The sequence below is a fragment of the Nelumbo lutea genome, chromosome 4, assembly GCF_056320005.1.
Source record: "Nelumbo lutea isolate HS-2025 chromosome 4, American lotus-T2T, whole genome shotgun sequence".
Lineage (NCBI taxonomy): Eukaryota > Viridiplantae > Streptophyta > Magnoliopsida > Proteales > Nelumbonaceae > Nelumbo > Nelumbo lutea.
Window position 1 is genome coordinate 92,154,490 of NC_142687.1, and position 19,986 is coordinate 92,174,475.

General features: G+C 38.0%; 1 protein-coding gene across 4 annotated transcripts; it reads left to right on the forward strand.

Moving 5' to 3' along the window:
• Nucleotides 1-3,815: 3,815 nt before the first annotated feature.
• Nucleotides 3,816-6,600, forward strand: LOC148861803 (increased DNA methylation 2-like). Of its 4 annotated transcripts, none has more exons than XM_088983149.1 (3): nt 3,816-4,067; nt 4,674-5,708; nt 6,104-6,600. In XM_088983149.1, the coding sequence occupies exons 2-3, from the start codon at nt 4,676-4,678 to the stop codon at nt 6,349-6,351; spliced, it is 1,281 nt and encodes a 426-aa protein (XP_088839275.1). In that variant the 5' UTR covers nt 3,816-4,067; nt 4,674-4,675; the 3' UTR covers nt 6,352-6,600. The 4 variants fall into 4 exon arrangements, with proteins under 4 accessions (XP_088839275.1, XP_088839276.1, XP_088839278.1 ...); XM_088983150.1 differs by having other exon boundaries at nt 3,819-4,063; XM_088983152.1 differs by having other exon boundaries at nt 3,853-4,067; nt 4,671-5,708.
• The last annotated feature ends 13,386 nt before the right edge of the window (nt 6,601-19,986 follow it).

Consider the following 19,986-nt stretch of genomic DNA (forward strand, 5'->3'; position numbering starts at 1 on the left):
TCAATCCCAAAACGCATCCTTGCCCAAAATCACTTTTTAAGTAAAAAAAGAAACCACTACAATGGATAGGTACGAGGTACCTATCAGGTAGGATTAGACCTGTTCATGGGCTGGATAGCCCGGCCTAGTCCCCAATCGGGCTTGAACATGATTTTTAGCCCACGGGCTTGACCTCGAGCCTAAAATCTAGCTCGATTATTTTTTTGGGCTGGGCTTGGGATTTGTCAAAAAAGCCCAGCCCAACCCGACTTGTTTCTAAACCCTAAATCCCTATTCCTTAACTCGACTAACCTTTCCCAGTTTCCCTTTTTTCATATTTTTGTCTTCTCATTCTCACTCTCATAGTCTCAGGCACCGACAAACTCAGGCACTGGCGCCACCAACCTTCTCTCTGGTAATGACCACTGACCAGGCTCTCTCTCTCTCTCTCTCTCTCTCTCTCTCTCTCTCCCTCCCTCCCTCCCTCCCTCTCTCTCAAACAAAAGAATTGAGAGTGTTTGATGATACGAAATCTGGCATCAAAGGACTGGTTGACACTGGAGTGGCCAAGATCGCCCGTGTTTTTTCTAAGTCCACCGGATGATCTGAAGGAGAACGTAGTTTCCGATCGGACCTACATTGACGTTGGGGTTCCGGTCATAGATATGAAAGGCTTACGTGAAAACCCTTTACTGAAGGGAAGGGAGATCCATCATATGGATGGCCGAACCATGCAGGGGGGTTGGGCAAAATTTCAAAAATTTATTTTTTCCCTTCCGGGAATTATATTCCTAGTTTTAGAAAAACTGCATTTTTCAATGATCATTCATGAAACAAACCGGACCAAATTTGAAACCAAAAGAATGGGAGAGCAATACCTGATACAGAATCCACACGTGTAGCTCCCAACGTAGGTGTTCACGCCCAAAGAGGGTACCAAAACCTACTTCCACTGAAGATGACGTAGCTTAAGATGAAGCAGGTTCAACAATGCAGTCATTCAGCAAGAACTGCAATCCTTCAGCAAGGATCAAGCAAGGGATGGTGAGCATGAATTAAATCTGATTTTTTTTTGCAAAAAATCAGAATGAAGATCCAATCTTGATCAGTCTAAGAAACTGGAGATCGAATAGGATAGGGTGGCAAGAACAGAGGGAGAGAAGTGAGAGCAAAAAAAGATGAAACTGAAGCAATCCGCCCCCTCTATTTATAAGCCTTAAGGATCAACTTCTCCTAATCCAAATCTTTATTCGGATATAGACTCCTTAAGTGATAAGGCTTATCCCCTTTCTTATCTATTGATCCAAGCTTAGATCCATACCCATATTCACCCCATGTCACATGACTACTTAATCTGTCATGTGACACCCTGATTAATCATATTAATTTTGGGCCCTAGGCCCATTAAGTAAGTGGGCTCACCTCCCCTTTTAATTGTTGGCTAACTTGGCTCTCTTTGTATGGCGTGGAACCCTAACATTGATCTCACAAAAGCCATATGGGTTCAGCCTAGACTCTGTTACAAGGCTTGGCCGAATTCACTGTTGTACACAGTGAACCCTTGAGTCCATCAGTATGGGCTCTTAATGGGCCCAACATTTACACTAAATGGTCCCTGAGTCCAACCACCTTATAAAGGCCCAAGGACTATGGTTTTTAAGTGAGATTAGCCCATCAGGTATAAATACCCTAAATGATCTTACACTTAACCTCTTAGCCCATAATGATCAAACAAAGTTCGACAAGAAATGACATTTCCCTTGGTTGTAAGGTACAGTGTTGCACTCTCTGCTCGGATGGATCTCGGGAATTAAAACATTTTGCAAACCATTTCATAAAATATAATATATATTTATATTCATATAAATATATTTTACAAAACAAATCTCAAACATGGTTGCAATCTATTACCAACAGTTTTGGTTTCCATCAGAGAGAGTGTTGTCCCCGATCATTCACTTTGTCTGACAAAGGGGCTGATTCTGTCACTATGATCACCCATTCAGGTGAATTCTCATACTGCCCCAACATACCCAGGTTTTGACCCCCGCTAAGGATCTCACTGATTGGCATATTAAAGACAGCCCAATCCAACACCTAGTGCAGTACCATAATCAAGTCTAGGGGTTAGGTGTAACTTTCCAATTTTGCCCATCAATCTCCAAGGTCCAAGGCACAACTAGAAATTGGTTTGGGTTCAAGGTTTCAAGCAAAACACACACTACATGTGCTTCGGGTCTAACCCTGGTAGTTGAGACAAGCTACTCCAACCGACTTAGTAGCACATTAGTGTCAACCTTGGTAGGATAAACCTCCCCAGGTCTACCCAATGATTGAGAACATTCTAAATTAACACAAGTCTCATAAGTGTCCAGTTTAAGGGTAATTACACAGAAACATACCAGATATAATATGAAACAATTATGTACTTTTATTCATTTACAATAAATGTTAAATGTATATCAATCTGATTGGAACTAAGGGCATACACTATCTAACATTTACTTCATGCGGAGATTGTCAAAAAAGTGCAACATGCTTCGGAGACGTGGGGCTTCTTTTAGGTAGTGAATCATGGGATCCCTCTCAGTGTTCTGCATGAAATGATTGAAGGGATACACAGATTTCACGAGTAGGATATTGAGGTGAAGAAAGAGTTCTATATACGAGATCCCATGCAAAAGGTAAGATTCAACAATAATTTCGATCTGTATCAGTCAAGAGCAGCTAATTGGATAGACACCTTGCTTTGTGTCATGGCTCCTCATCCTCCAAGCTTGGAAGAGTTGCCACTGGTTCGTAGGTATCCAGTATTCCAGTATTCTCTCTCTCTCTCTCTCTCTCTCTCTCTCTCTCTCTCTCTCACCGATGGTAAATTTGTAGTTTATTTCCAAAAATCATTAAATTCTATGTAGAGCTTTTTGCCTTCTACTGACTAGCCCACATCTCCATTACATCTACAGAACTGATTCTAGGCATTCTGCCTATATATCTATCACCCTGAGTTGAAAATACATTGAACGTTGCTATCACCACGAGCCCGGCCTAACAAGGGATAATCATTTTGTTAGGTCAGGCTTCAAGCTCGGCCCAGGCTTCGGGCTTTTTATGAGGGTCGGGCTTGGGCTTGAAAAATTCTGTTAATGAAGAGTATAAGCCCGGCCCATGAACAGGTCTAGGTGGGATAGAAATTGCCATCGTTAAACTAACACTCATGTGCTAAAGTAACCAAGGCATTTGTTTCTTTTGTTTTTTTTTTTTTTTGGTAAATGCATTTGTTTCATTTAGGCTATGTTTGGTTTGAAGGAAAATGTGGGGAAAGGAAGGAAACATAGGAAAACCTATACAAGATTTGTAAAGGTTTTCCCAATAAGGTCATTTACTAAGACACCCCCTTACATTGAGAACGGTTTGTATATTCGTTTGAGAATGGTTTTTTATTCTGAAAATGCCTGTAAAAAAAGCCTCATATCACCTTTTTACATACAAAACACTCCCCAGTTTATCTTATTCTGAAAAAAAAAACAATAGATAAAAACAAACAACAAAAAAAAAAAAAGAAAAATAACAGAAATAAAAATAAAAGTAAAATAGACAACAACAAAAAATCATTTTTATTGTTTATTTTATTTTATTTTTATTTCTCTTATCTTATTTTTTTCATTTTGATTTATTAATTTTCTATTGTCGTCTATTTTATTTTTATTTTTCGTTTTCTATTATTTCGAATGGTCATTTCAGTTATTTCATTTTAGGGGTGTATTAGTAATATCCAAACTGTAGGATCGGTCTTTGTAATTACATAAAAATATGGGGTCATCTTAGAAAATGACCTTTTCATTTATTTTCTTTTTATTTCCTGGTCTTCCTCTTTCAATCCTTCCCTTCGCCGTTCCCCCTTCTCTCTCCCCTCTCTCTCGCTACCTCCCCCTCCCCTCCGTCGATCACCGCCGGCCGCCATCACCGGCCCTCCCTCTCTCTCTCATTTGTGCGTGAGCGCGCGTGCCTTCGCTCTGTCGTCTGCTTCCTAGATGAAACACGGCGCTACAAATCCAGCTATCGTGTGCCGCCAAAGAATACAGAAGTAGGTAAGGTGAAATCGTCATATTTGTCTGTAGAAATTGTGTGATTTATACACATATTCATGATTTGTATGATTCAGATCAAAGCAAGGCTAAATTTTGAAAGAAGAAACTAAAGAAACAAGTTTTAGATGAAGTTCTGGAAAGATAAGAACTAGGTTTTAAAATTTCTTATAAATATTCCATGCCTTGTGAAGAGTTTTGTGATTGGTTGTGATGAAATGGTTCTTGATGCCTCCTTGTTAGCCATTTGCTCAATATAGAGCCATTAGCATGAGTTCTTGTTCAATTAACACAGCGAGCGAAGCTGCAGTAGAATTATGTTTATAGTTTATAGAGGTTGGCTGTGTATCTATCTATCCCTTGTGGGGATGTGATTCAACTTCTCCAGGCTGATGTGTTCCTTCAGCACCTGTGGTGATCATAACCAAGAACTTATGCTAATCATGCTACTTACCTTCTATCTTCAAGAGAATCCCCATGCTAATGCTGTATAATGATGTTTTTTTAGAAGATGAGTGCCTATTTATGGACTGTTCTACCATGACAGAGATACAGCTACAAGAAACTTAGTTTTGTTCGTCTATTAAAATTTTCCTTATCCTGCAGCAGACATGGAAACCTTGGCTGAGGCTGCAGAATCTCTTGCTCCTACATCGTCAGACTTCAGCACCCTACCCAACTGGATAATTCCAAATGATGACCAGCGTTTTCTTTTACTCTTCATCATGGGTACATACTTTGGACCTGATCTTAAGGGAGAGAAGCCAAAAAAATCAGTTCTGCAGAGAATGGCCGAGGGGCTTCCACCTTATACTTCTGATCAGCTAGCTGGGTCACAAATGAAACTGTTGGAAGCAGAGAAGATATACTACTATGTGCTTAGGGAGGCTGGCCAATCTGTCATTGTGAAGCCACCCATTTTGCATCTATTCTTCCAAGGGAATCTCTTCAACCCAGCACAGGATGCTATTTCTGATTACCGCCAGTTTCCTGATCTCTTTCCTCATCATTTGCATCCCCAGTCACAGTTAAGTGATCAATGCCATGTAATTGAGAACATTGTATTCATTAATAATCCAGAAATATCTTACATTAAACCAGAGGATGTAGAAAGATTTAAGAGACTAACTAGGCTTGAGGATTTGCTGCTGGATAGAAATGCTGCAATGTCACACACAGGTGATGGTGTCAGTGGAGTTACAAATTCCAATTCAGAACCACAGAAATCTAATGGCAAGTTGCCCCTCAGAAGATCTTCTAGGAATTCTCATAAAAGACAGTATTCAGATTATGTAGATCCTGAGGAGGTTATGCCACCCATTCATGACGCAATACCTTTCAACAGTGTACCATTCAGTAGTACACCTATGCCATGCAAGAGTGTCCCAATGAGCGTGCCAATGATGCCAACTGAATTAAAAGCTGAGCCTGCAGAGAGAATGGGGTCATCTATGCTTATTCTTCCTTCTCACCCAACATCTGAAGAGTGGAATAATATTGTAGCTACCACCAAGAACGGGATAGCTTTGACTGGCAGTGTAGCTGAAAGGCAGGCTGGTCCACTTATAGGACTCGTGGACATTGGCATTTGTGAAGATGCATATTTGTTCCGTATATCCCTTCCAGGTGTAAGAAAGGATGAAAGTAAGTTGGATTTATGAGCTCAACCTGATATATTACCAGATTCATGTGCTCTCTTAAAAAAATGCCCATTTGAGAATAAAAATGACATTTTATCAATCTATTGAATGGATTGGATATATGAGCTCAACCTGATTTATTACCAGATTCATGTGTTATATTTAAAAAATGATTCCCCTTTGAGAATAAAAAATGACATTTTATCAATCTATTGAATGGAAACTTGCCATCTTTTTCACAAACCATTCTACTTATCTCATCTCATAACATGTGAGAAATTTTTGAAAAAGAAAGGAATTTTTTTTTTCTAAAGAGTCCTGGTATGGGTTATTAGCAAGCGTATCTACTCTTTGTTTGACATCATAGCTGCTTGTTAATTAAACTCATTGTGGTTGCAGAGGAATTCAGTTGCGAAGTGGAGACTGATGGGCGGGTATTGATAAAGGGAGCCACAACAACAGGTGAAAAGCTGGTATATAAGAACTCTCAGGTGTTTGAGATGCAAACACAGTACCTTTGTCCATCAGGACACTTTTCTGTAGCCTTCCAGCTCCCTGGTCCAGTAGAACCTCGAGAATTCTCTGGTAATTTTGGGGCTGATGGGATTCTCGAAGGTATAGTAATGAAAGAGAGATCACGGAGATAATTTGGCATGTATCTTTTCCTTTTATGTTTCTTGAAGCACAATTTGATTTGTAAACTCTCTCTCTCTCTCTCTCTTGATGCATCTTGGGGAAATAGAATTAGTTGCAGTAAGTCACAGAATGGTGGGAAGTTACTTGAGATGTTTCACTTGTCTCCATCTTAGTACTCAGATCTGTTCAACCACCACCAGTTTTATGTAGTGGACCAATTGATTCCATATAGGGAGTGCTTTTGAATCTTGATCCATAAATTCATGAATCATGATCCAGAAATAAGAATTAAGACCCAGAATGCACTTAATGGTTGAGCTGAAATAGTTGACTAAAATATGAAAATTAATTACATTTGATGCCCTTGATGCAATCCAACCAAAGGACTTGGGTTCAAAATAAATAAAATAATCGTTCATAAACAAACATATACACGCTTATTATTGTTTAGCCCTTTATAAACTTGATCATGTTGAGTCGACTTTCCTCCAGGTAACCAGTGGATTAATGTAATAATACCAATGTTCTTGATAAATCATTGAAAGAATAAAAGGGGAAATTCTGAGGGTCCTAGTATGCAGCATATTAACATTATAGGCCATGCCAGTTTGGAATGATTTTGTTTGTGTAGAGAGAGATTGCCTCTTGCTACAGACAATCTTTGGAATGGAAGAAAAATTATTCATATTCATACGAGCAACCCTTGATAGTTTGGAAAGGGCTCTATTGATGATGATAGATAGTCTGAATTATTGTATGCCCAATGTGTCCCCTAATTTGGATGACAGGTTGAAACTATGATATCTAGATTCCTCTACAGTCTTGGCATTACCTCTGTGCCTCTGTCAGACATTAGTATGTCTCAATGTGATAATGAATACAGCATGGGCACCTCCACAGTATCGTACTGTATCATAGTATGAAATAAATCATACTGTTCAAAATTTTATAGCACCTTACAGGTTTAATTAAATTTTGACAAAAGGCCTCGAGAAATGATACTTTAATATTTAAGAACGTGTCCAGATCATAAGAAATAGAGTCATATATGCTTGATTCCTGTAATTATGTTGTCTTTGTGTCTATTTTTGGGGATTGAATTGGTATACCATCACCATGTTTTCTGCACCTACACACCTGTATCTTGATGATGCCAATCTCATCATTATTATCTTAGAAAGGAAAAGAAAAAGGAATTAGGGTATCCTCATCTCTTTCTTGTAAAAAGACCGAGGAGAAAAATCTGCAGCCTTTTTAAACTTGTTTTGCATCGTTCACAGGGAAATATGTATGTATATCTATTGCAGTACATTATTGCCTCAAGGTGTCTCAACCGTTGATAGCAAATTTTGCCATGGACATGGTTGAATGCCAGCTTGCGTGCAAACCTGGCTATCTCCCACCACCCATGACTGTGTCAGTTGCTAAAAACATTGATGGCATATTAACAAAGGTTTACAAAGATTCAAAAAAGAAAATTTAAACACTGTCATTTGCTCCGAAATAGACATAAAATTTATAACAAAGGTTTATAAAGGTTCAAAGGGAAACGCAAAGAATATCGTTAATGCAATTTTAACACTAGCATCAGGAAATGCTTTGAATATGCACATGATTCAAATTTTCAACACGTGATATGTTCATTATGTCACAGTTTAAGGGGGTAATAACTGGAAATTGTTTATGCTTCGAACATGGCCATCTCTGGAATTTCTCCTAAATCCCTAATATATGGCCTTTTGGTGAATCTGAAATCGTGATATTTGTGATAGTTTGAACCTTGGATATGCATGAATGGTGGAAAAATTAAGATATGGATTATGTCAGGGAAACTAATAAAAAAAAAAAACATCACTAACACTAAATTTGAGCATCAGATGAAGGCTTATTCCCATAAGAAACATATACTTTCTTAGTCCATATAAAATGTGAATTAAAAACTATTCCCATAAGAAACATTACTTGGAAACCAATATATTTCTGGTTAGTCTAAATTTTAATAATCGATTAGTTTTTAATTTTTTTTAAGGCTGTGTTTGGAAATGATGCAAATAAGTGTTAATAGAAATATGTAGAGTGTAAAACGGTTCATATAAATTGTAAAGTTGGGTTAGTTTTGCACTGACAAATTTATCTTTTACCAAACAGACTTTTAGCTGTAATGGATGCAAACACGAATTCCGATAAAACATATTCTTTTTTTATCAAAAGCAAACTTGAAGTCTTGAATACAAATTTACTTTTTTATTGATGTACTTTTACATCTTATTATCAATGTAAATATGCATTGGTCTGTCATTTGTCAAAGCATGCATGTAATGTTGTCGAACACATGCAAAAGTGAACCAGAGTGCAATATAAGTTTGGGATTTACACTCTATTTGCATCGTTTCCAAATGCAGCTTAATAGACATAGCCTAAGTTCCTATTTGAGAGGGCTTTCATGTAGCATTGAATTACATAAGCTGAGAAACTCGGAATGTAATGAAGCCATGTTTGCCAAAAATCTGGAAAACTAAAAATAGGCTTACATGAACTGTAAAATCAACTTTCTAGTGATAGTTTTTCCAAAGTGGCTTAGTGAACATTGAAGCCCTCCCAAACGGGCTATAAAAAGAGAGAACGTTTAAAAGTTAAAATTTAAAGCCCATATAATCTTATAAAAAAAAAAGCTCATACAATCGTGACAAGCAGGGAATACGGTGTAGTGCAGATTGTCTTTTATGTTTCAACAGGAGACCAAATCTATTAATTATGAGTTAGTAACATCACATTAATTACGAGTTAAGTTAATAGCACACATTAATAAAATGGGCAGCCGTGTTAATGTTATGATGCCAAATTTGAATTTGAATGGATAAGTGATCCTATTTTACCATATGTGTTCAAGCATGTATAGCGCTGCCAACTCACATCAGCTGACTTTATAACTTTACCTGCAAAACCCACTTTTATGGCTGGTAAAAAAGCAATAAAAGATAAGTACTTTTGTTTTGAGGTATAGATATGATATGCCCAACATAGAATAAGAGACCATGAACATACAACCCTCATTCATCCTCCGCCACCAATGTCGACGCATGCATTCACAAGCTTCAACGATCTTGTGTGCTCATGATGTAGGATAGAAATCATGATTGAGCTTGATAACGTGCAAGGTACATGTTGATAATAAATGATCTAAACTCCACTAGATTGAAACTTTGAAAATACAGCAGAAAGTAAGAGAAAACTATGAAATTGTATTCAAAATTCACTACCCGTAAACAAAGGCTTAGGGTTTCTTTTGTAGGCACTAAATTAAAAACTTACTCAAACTAAGAAACCAATTTCTAATAGAAAAAAGAAACAAATAGGAAATGAGACAATTCCTACACCTTTCCTAATTATAACAAATAAAAACTCTACTAAGATTAGGAAATTCAAAAAAAGAAACAAGTAAGAAAGTTGAGTGTTTTCGTAGGATTGTACGTTTTCATCATTTCATTCATTTTTGGGCAATTTCTTTCTATCCAATTACTACATGTATTTATTTTCAAGCTTCTCTACATCATTCCCCTCCACTTGAAAGAAACTCGACTCTAAGTTAATCTCTTGATAAACTAGACCATTAGATGGAAAGTACTCGTACAAATCAACAACATTAAAGGTTCTAGAGATATTCATGTCTTCAAAAAGATCAACAGCATAAGCATTGCCGTTGATTTTCCTTAAGATCCGGTAGAGACCATATTTCTTCAGCTTTAATTTGTTGCAAGTACCAATAGGAAACCGCTCTTTACATAGGAACACCATTACCTAGTCTTCTACATCAAATACCTTTGTTCTCCGTCGCTTGTCAACCGCTGCCTTGTACATGGCATTGGACTCTTCTAGCTTTTGTTTCTTCTCTGCTATAGTAGCTTGGTGATGTTTAGCCATGGAACTAGCTGCAACACTCATGCTAGAAACATTAGGCAGCCTTACGAAATCTAGAACATGCTTGGGCTCCTTCATGTAGATGATGAAGAATGGAAATCTTCCTGTTGAACTATGAACAAAGCTGTTAAATGCAAATTCTGCTTGAGCCAAAACGTTGTCCCACTATTTAGGTTTGTCACCACAAATGCTCCTAATCAAATTACCTAGAGTTCTGTTTACTACCTCAGTCTGTCCATTCATCTGAGGATGTGTTGTGCTACTGAAATTAAATTCAATGTTGAACCACTTCCATAATGTCAACTAGAAGTGAGCTAGAAACTTATTGTCTCGATCTTAGGTGATAGGCTTAGGCACTCCATGCAAGCGCACAATCTTTTGGAAGAACAATTTTGCCACATGCGCTGCATCAGTAGTCTTGTGGCAAGGAATGAAATGTACCATCTTTGAAAACTGATTGACTACCACAAACACAGAGTCTACTCCTCTCTAAGTTCTAAGGAGTCATAACATAAAGTCTATAGATAAATCCTCCCAAGGTTATGATGGCACTAACAGAGGCATGTAACGACTTGTGTTTTGAGATTGACCATTTGTGACTTAACAAACATGGCACCGTCTCACATAATTTCTAACATCCTTCTTTAGTTGAAGCCAATAATACCTTTCTTCCATGCTACTAATTGTTTTGTCTCTGCCAAGATGGACACCCAAACCTCTAGCATGTAATTCACGAATCACCTTGTCCCGTAAGGATGTTCTAAGGAGACACAATTTGTTTCACTCGAACAAAAAACCATTCTGTACAAGAAAATAACCCATGGACTGGTTGGTGGTATGTTTCTCCCATGTTCTGCCAAAGTATTCATCGGTTTCATAAAACTCCTTCAAGCATTCGAACCCAACAACTCCATTACTTATAGGGATGAACAGAGTGGAGTGTTTGCTCAACGCATCAACTACCTGGTTCGAAGCACCAGTTTCATGCTTGATAACATAATGAAACTATTCTAAAAAAGTTGCCCACCTGGTATGGATCTTGTTGAGGTGTCATTGACTTCTAAAATACTTCAATGATTGGTGGTCTGAATAGATCACGAACTCCCGTTGAATTAGATAATGCTCCTAATTCTTAAGAGCTCAAATAATTGTGTACAGTTCCTATTCATATGTTGACTACTTTTGTCTTGCATCGTTTAATTTCTCACTAAAGTAGGCTATTGGTTTACCTTCCTAAGATAAAACACCACCGATTCCAACACCATTGGCATCACACTCTAGCTTGAAGACTTTGTCAAAGTCTGGTAAAGATAGTACCAGTGTAGAAGATAACCTCTCCTTGATTTCAACAAAGCTTCTTTCAGCCTCTTTTGTCCATTAGAACTTCCCTTTCTTCAAACAGTTGGTGATGGGGGCCACAATTCTACTGAAATTTTAGATGAATCTCCTATAAAAGGTAGCTAAACCATGAAAACTACGTACCTCCGTCACAGTTTTTAGAGATGGCCAATCTTTCAGTCACGAGGTGGCACTTTTTTAGATTGACATAGAGCTTGTTCTCTTATAGTACCGTCAATACTTCCCATAGATGTTGTATATGCTCTCCCTCAAATTTGCTATGAATCAAAATATCATCAAAATAGACCACAACTAAATTGCCGATAAAGGGTCAGAGTACCTGATTCATCAGTCGCGTGAACGTGCTAGGAGCATTAGACAATCTAAAGGGCATCACCAATCATTTTCCATTCATCACCAGGCTTGATATGGATATGATGATATTCGCTCTTTAGGTTAATTTTGGAGAACATCTTGGATCCTCCCAATTGGTCCAGCATATCGTCCAACCAAGGGGTGGGAAATCTGTATCAAATGGTGATCTTGTTGATGGCACAACTGTCAATACACATCATCAAACTTCCATCATTCTTTGGTGTCAATAATGCAGGTACTACACGCAGGCTGATGCTCTCTCAAATATGCCCCTTTTGTAGTAGCTCTTCCACTTTCTCCCTTTAGATCTCGCTCTCCTTCGGGCTCATTCGATAATGTGGCAGATTTGTTAGGGTGGTACCAGGAATCAAATCAATCTGATGTTGGATGTCAATCATAGGGGGTAGATGGTCTAGTTCCATAGTTAGGGCCTTGAACTCATCCAATAGGGGCTGCACCTACTCTGGAACTTCACGATTGGACTCTACCTCTCCCTTGATCACCAAAGAAAACATCTCCTTGGCCTCCTTAGTATATACAACAAATTTATGTTCTGACGAAAATATTGAAAGGAAAGACTAACCCTCCACTTTAGAATATTTGGGTGAGCCTCCCTTTGGTACAAGAGCAATTCTCTTGTTCTCCCATCTAAATACATACAAATTCTATCTACCCCTATGTGTAGAATTAGCATCATATTGTCATAGACGCCCCAACAACACATGACATGCATCCATATCTACTATGTTACATGTGACAAAAGTCTTTATAAAATTTATCCAATGAGAGAGGAACCTTACAAATTTCTGTCACCTTAATGGCAAGGCCCTTCTTGATCCACCCGATCTGATAAGGGGCCGGATGTGGTTTTTTTGTTAGATGCAAGTGAGCAATCAACGCCTTGGACACATAATTCTCGCAGTTGCAGTTGTCTATAATCAGGTCACAGACCTTTTGGTTGACTGAGCACTTGGACTAGTAGATCTTCTGCCATTGTGAAATCTCCTCATTCTTTGGTGTGCAAAGGATTCGCTGCACCACACAAGTAATTGGTTGACCATCCTCTCCATCAACCATGTCATTGAATTCACCTTTGTATGGGTCTATGTCATGATCATGGTTGTCTTCCTCCCCAACCTGCTCATTTACCAGGTGAATATCACCCTTCCGTAGAGGGAAATCACCGGATCAGTGGTCGTACTCACTGCACTTTTAGCAAGGACCATTAGGCACTAGCTTGGCATAAGGGTTGTTGTTGGTTCTGCTAGTAGAAGCTCTAGTGTAGGGTTTCAAGCCATCCCCTGCTTGAGTCTTTCTAGGTTTTGCTCCAGATGGCTAGGTCTTATTAGTAACATGGGGCTGCTTATCCTTGGAGGTAGAAGACTTCTACGACTCTGCTTGCGTGCGCTTATAATTCTATATTATGCTTGTTGATTGATGTGCTAACAACCTCTTCGCTCGGAGTGCCAAATTGTGGGCTTCATCAACAGACCATATAGTCAGCATCCCCAATTTATCTTGTATGGCGTACCTCATGCCGTTGATGTATATAACAGTTTGTTGATCTTTCGTCTCTTTGAGATTGCAACGGGTCTGCATCCTCAGAAACTCCTCTATGTATTCTGCCACCATTCGTTTTCCCTATACACAATTATGAAATTGTTAGAACAAAATCTATTCATAATCTGCAGGCAGAAATCTTCCTCTCAACAGCTACTTCATCACGTGCCACTTTCATACGGGATGCTTCCCTTGCAACGCTCTATTCTCTTGATGGCGCTGCCACCAAGCTCCTGCCCCTCCTCTTAATCTGTAAGCAACAAGAGGAACTTTTCGATCATTTGCAATGGCCATGACGTCAAAGAATTTCTCTACCTCATACAACCAATCAAGGAAACCTTCAATGTCTAGACTCCCTTTGAAAGTAGGAATCTCGGCTTTGATCTTATATTCCTCATCTCTTCATGGCCTGGTTGCTCTATACGACTCTTCGAACTCTCCTTCATCAGAATCATCCTCTCGGGCTTGTTGTTGCCTACAAACAGGAGCATGTCTCCCTGTAGGTTGATTTCTCTCACGAGCATTACCTCCATCTTTGTGTTCTCTGTTGCCGAGGCCAAGACCTACAAGTGTAGTATGTATCTCCTCTAGCAATTCAGTTGTGCGATCCAACTTTTCATTTGTTCGACATTCATGAGCCTCCAATGCATCCCATATAGCTTATACTCCACGTTCATTAGAGTGAGTGTCTTCTCTGCAACTAGCCATCAAGATACTAAAGAGCTCTAATGAAATAGGCAGGATAACCTACTCTAATACCAATTGACATAGGACGAAAACCGTGGTTGAGCTTGATATCATGCAAATTACACATTGATAAGAAATGATCTAGAATCCACTAGATCGAAACTCTGAAAATGCACCAGAAAGTAAGAGTAAACTCTCTGAAGAAATTGTATTTGAAATTCATTGACTGTAAACAAAGGCTTAAGGTCCCTTTTATAGGCCCTGAATTACAAACTTACTCAAACTAGGAAACCAATTCCTAACAAAAAAAAAAGGAAACAAATAGGAAAGGAGACAACTCCTACACCTTTCCTAACTAATCTAAAAGAAAACAAACAAATAAGAACTCTACTAAGACTAGGAAACTAAAAAAAAGAAACAAATAAGAAAGTTATACGGGTTTCCATGCGTTCTCATCCTTTCATTCCTTTTTGGGCAGTTTTTTCCTATCCAATTGCTCCAGGCAAGGATAGATAGACTCCTAATTTGGAATAAAAAATAAGATGAGAAGAGAGCTTCTTTCATTTCATTTTTATGATGAAAACGTTATAGGACATAGGAGTCACCAGCTTGACACTAAGTGCTCAATTATGTCTTTTTTTGTTGGTAAAACATTGAAAGCATCAACAAAGCCTAACAAAGGCACCACCTAGCAAATAGTTGAAATTAATTTTCTCAATTATCAATGCGGAATAATCAAGAGTCAAAGTTAGATGATCCTCAAACCCAAGATTTGTAAGAATGTCTCGTGTGTTTGAAAATAAAGTTTCTCTTCTCACATTGGACCATCTCCTTGATGTCTAATATGGTGCACCTCAAAAACCAAGATAGAGTAGCATCATTATTGATATACTAAATAGTGATAAGAGAATCACCCTCAATTATCACCTCCTCGCATTGCAGACCCATCGTACCACGAAATGTTTCCCTAACCACCCATGCTTCTACTGTATTGATGGAGTTCTTACCTATGAACTTAAAATGAAAGATTTGGAATTCTATCATGGCAATCCCTAGCAACCCAAGCAATTGCAACAACCTCTTCTTGAGAAACTGAAGCATCAAAATTAATTTTGATTTATTGTAGTTGAGGGGAATCCAACGAACTAGGACTTGCTTTTTGGGGGCCATTGGTTCCCCCTCTACAATTAGGCTTTCATTATACATTTGAAGCTCCAAGGTAGTGTTTTCAACAACCTTAGTTAAGTTTGCTTTTTTATTTTCAAAGATGCAAAGACTTCTGTTTTACCAATTATCCCACAAAAATGTATGTCACCTTCATCCCATCTTCCTTGTTTCTAGGACCAACCCTAATTCTTAGAAGCCATTCCTCAATATTTTCATTATTTGTAATGCCCAAATAAGAATCTATAATGTGCCAAATTTGTTTTACAATCAAACACCAAGCCAAAAGGTGGATTAAAGATTCTTCTTCTTCTTCTTCTTCTTCTTCTTCACAAGGACAAAATTGGATTAATATTATGACCCAAATCCTTCAGTCTCTTTCTGGTTGGATGTTTTTCCCCACAAATAAGCCACATAAATAATTTGACTTTGGCTTTGATGTTTAGGCTTTTGAAGGTCTTAAGTTTAGTGATAGGTTCTTGACTATTCCCATTGTTAGTTTGCATCTAAGTGCCAGATTTGATACTGAAATCTCCCTTGCAATTCCCACCACAAGTTATCTTCTTGATCTTTAATTAGGACTTTGACACTTCGAATACTATCCAAAATCTCTAGATTTAAGAACAATAGTTTGTCAAAGTCCTAATACTTCTCCCCTGGTTTGAAAAAATCTTGAACTTTACTATCTAAGTATATTCTGTGTAGGTCTCTTTCTTCTAGATATTTATAATTTTATATAGAAGCCACTTGCTTGTTCATTTATCCACCCAGAAATCTTTTCCCTTTTAACAAGTCCCTATTTTCAAGAATTCCTTTCCAATTAAGGAACATATTTCTTTTGAAAACAGCTTGAAAGAAAGGGTCCTTCTATAGATACTTGCTTGTTACTACTTAATCCAAATGTTTTTATGTTCTTTAAGTATTTTTCATCCAAGTTTAGCCATGCAAGTCTTTGTTTAAGCGCTCAATTATGTCGGTTGTTAAGTGTTTCCCTTTTCTTATTCTCAAAGGCAGCTAATGCCAAAGGTTCAAAATATTGATTAGGGGTGGCTATGAGTCAAGCCTTTCACGAGCTATTCTAGCTTGGCTTGGCTTGGCTTGGTTTAAACTGAGCTTCTAGCCCGATATATAGGCTCATTTACTAATCGAATCGAGTTCAAGCCAATGACGCTCGGCTCGTGAGGCTCGCAAGCCTAGTATTAAATAAATAATTTTTATTATATATACATACATATAAATATATATAATAAATAGTTTTTATAATTCTTAATTTTTTGTATAAAAATAAAAAATAATAATTATATATATAAATTTTATTTAAAAAAAATTGGCTTATAGTCGAGCTCAAAATGAGCCAAGCTCGAACGTGCAAGCTATGAACTGAGCCGAGCTCGAGCTCAAGTCTCTTAACTCTAATCGAGCTCGAGCCTGATACTATTCTTGGGAGTCAAGCTCGAATAGCCAAGTATTCAGCTCGGCTCGACTCGAATCCACCCCTAGTATTGATACACTCCAATATAGCATAAGGGGTGTATAGGTACTTTGAACCATGCACCCACCTATTTTTTTATTTTTTTTACAAAAATAGGTTAGGGGTAGGTTTTAGGCCTGTCTACCCCCTGAAATATGCCAAACTCCCAAAGCTCCATTATTTACTGTATCGTTGATATGTGATGAAACTTTGAACCTTGCATTGCAACCTTCATTAGCAATGATATATGTGATGAAATTTTGGACCTTGCATTGCAACCTCCATTAGCAGTGATGATGTAGTAATACTCTCGTTACCATTGGATTTGGTGGCCTTTGTCAGAACAAACAAGCAATCATTAAAATGAAATCAAAACCAAAGCATATACTATAATATGAGACCTGTTCATGGGCAGTAGCCCAATGGGCCGGTCGGGCCCAACCTGATCTAAGTCGGGCTTGGACAAGATATCAGGCCCACGGGCTCGGGTTCAGGCCTAAAACATTGGAACCTTTTTTCAGAGCTTGAGCCCAACTTGATAATGTATTAATATAATAAAAATATATTTTATATAATAATATATATAATATTTTTTCTTTATCATTCTTATCGTTTTCAAGTAATAGTGAGATATTTTATTATTTTTTAGGTTTTGAGGTCTTTTAATATAAACAAAACAGTTTTTATTGAATAAAAAAAGAAAAAAAATATTTTTCTAATTTTCTGATTGGTCTCAGGCTTGGGCTCAGACCTGAGTATATTCTATAAATACAAAGAGAAAGAACGGCTCAAACCCAACTTGGCCTGGCCCATGAACAGGTCTAAATAAGACTGAGCAGTTATTTTACCAAGGTAAAGAGGTGATAGAGGAGGTAAACTACAGCCCAGCCATGAGAATTGTCTCCTAATAGGCAGGACCTATTGCCATGCCCAAGATGAAAATACTGCAACTCTGGAACTCCCAAAGAGAACTTGACAACAAGATACCATACGGTTTTACCATATGAAGCGAATAGGAGCTCTCAACATCCAAAGTGTGGTCATAAGTGCAACAATTTTTTGAGGGGAGAATTTCTACTTGGTAACTAAAATGCATAGAAGAAGATGACTTAGCATCATTACTGAACTTAGACCCAATCTGAGAGCATCCATTTTGTGACAAAAAAAATGCAAGATTTGGTCCATATCCATTCCACCCCTCGCATGACTGCAGAGAGGTGGGACCATTGGGTAATGCCTTTTTCTTTTTCTTACTGAACTTACAAGGATAAGAACAAAATAACCCTTTATTCCCATTCTCACTATGTAGGTGGGTGAGTAGGTAGATGCAATGCATAAATATACGAATTCAAGGTTTTTAAAATCGGACCAGACGGAATTATTCTGAGATTTGGTTGTTGGGTCGGACGGTCCAAATGGACAGCCCGCTTTAACAAAAAAATAAAAAATTAAAAAAATGACCAAAAACCATTGTCTATGTCAACAATTTGATGATTCGACCACCCAAGTCAGCAGTTCACTGACCAAATCAACAGTTTTTGGCCAAAAAACAGTTTTGGGGTAAAATGGAACCGGTCAAGTGACCAGTTCTCAGTTTTTCTGATCCGATCGTCCGGTCCAGTCCAGTTTTAAAAACACTATAACGAATATATGCATGTAATCATTTATATCTGTACGATGCCTCAAAATTTGGACACTGAGGATTCTAGGACACCACAAATAAGTTTTCGAAGATTTTCAGTCTTAGCAAAAGAAAGAAAACTCTTGGTAAACTAAACTATAAACACTTAAGCAGGATAACCACCAAAGGATGAATTGGCAAGGGAATGTATGTCAGCTATAGAAACAAAACTTGTTCCAGAAAGAATATCACCCTAACCACTACAACGCCAAGGGGATCCAAATATGCTCACTATATGGACTACATAAAGATTCAAAGGTTAGAATTACAGATGCAGCTAAATGTTGATTATATTCTAGAGAATTCCAAATATGCTCACCATATGAACTACATAAGGTGATCATATTCTAGAGAATGGAGGTTAACTGAGAAAATTAACAATGAATATGTAGCTAGTTGAGGCAATGCAGTGCAACGGATCCAATATCCACTAGCCAATTCTTCCAATCTCACCTAGGAGATCAACTAGACTGACAATTCCCCATCATCATATATGACTCTTAACATCTGAATACTTTCTTATCCTTTCTCCCAAGGCCTGGTTTATTTGCGGCGAAAATTTGCACTGGCACAAAAGTATGGGAGTTCAAATGATTTGAGTGTAAATTCTATTCATTTTTGCTTCAACTTTTACCTCATTTTGTGTGTTTACAGCTTAGATGAAGCAATGAAGTTGGGTCCTGATCACCCATGTGACTCCACTGAGGTTCATCTACGTGAGAAGGCCAAGTCCCTCCAGCTAGTTACCTGTCGCAGTTGTAACCATGTGCAGGAGTGAGAGAGAGGAGAGTATAAATAATTGTAATCCGATCTAGTTGGCATGAGAAGTAAAAACCTACTATTCTCCTTCCTTCCTTCCTTCCTTCCTTCCTTCCTTCCTTCCTTCTTCCTACTCCTACTTTGTTAGGAGGGTGAGCTCCCTCGAATCAGCTCAGAGTTTCAGATTTCTTTTGAAGTGAATCTATCACAAACCAACTTTTGTTGCTTGTCTATCTACATCCATGTCAACACTCAACAATATGGATATTATATATTTATGACAAAAAAAAAATGATATCACTCTATTGTTTGGTGGAATGGTAAAACCTTGGGCTGACAAGCATAAAAACATGGGTTTTACTCTGAGAATGGCAATGTGCTAAAAAGTAAAAATCCCAGGGGTTAGGTCCATATCCAGTCCACCATTCCCAAGACCCTAGATAGTTGGGATCAGAATTGCATAACAACCTTGTTTACCATTCACATGTTAGGCCATATGAAGTACTGTATATCTACATAGTAGATAACAAAAGTACGGTGGCGAAGAAGTTGATATGCTCCATACAAGGGTTCTGTTCAATAGGTGTCTCAGTAGGTCAACACCCCAACATTCCAGATTCTTGCAATAGATCAAGTGCATACTTCCTCTAACAAATATAAATGCTCTTAACTACTCTCTCTACTTACATACCA

Bases quoted from the DNA above. Each gene is read 5' to 3' on its own strand.
- LOC148861803 (XM_088983149.1), top strand. From the start codon at position 4,676: ATGGAAACCTTGGCTGAGGCTGCAGAATCTCTTGCTCCTACATCGTCA. The intron at 5,709-6,103 runs GTAAGTTGGATT...TTGTGGTTGCAG, and splicing joins AGGTGTAAGAAAGGATGAAA to AGGAATTCAGTTGCGAAGTG.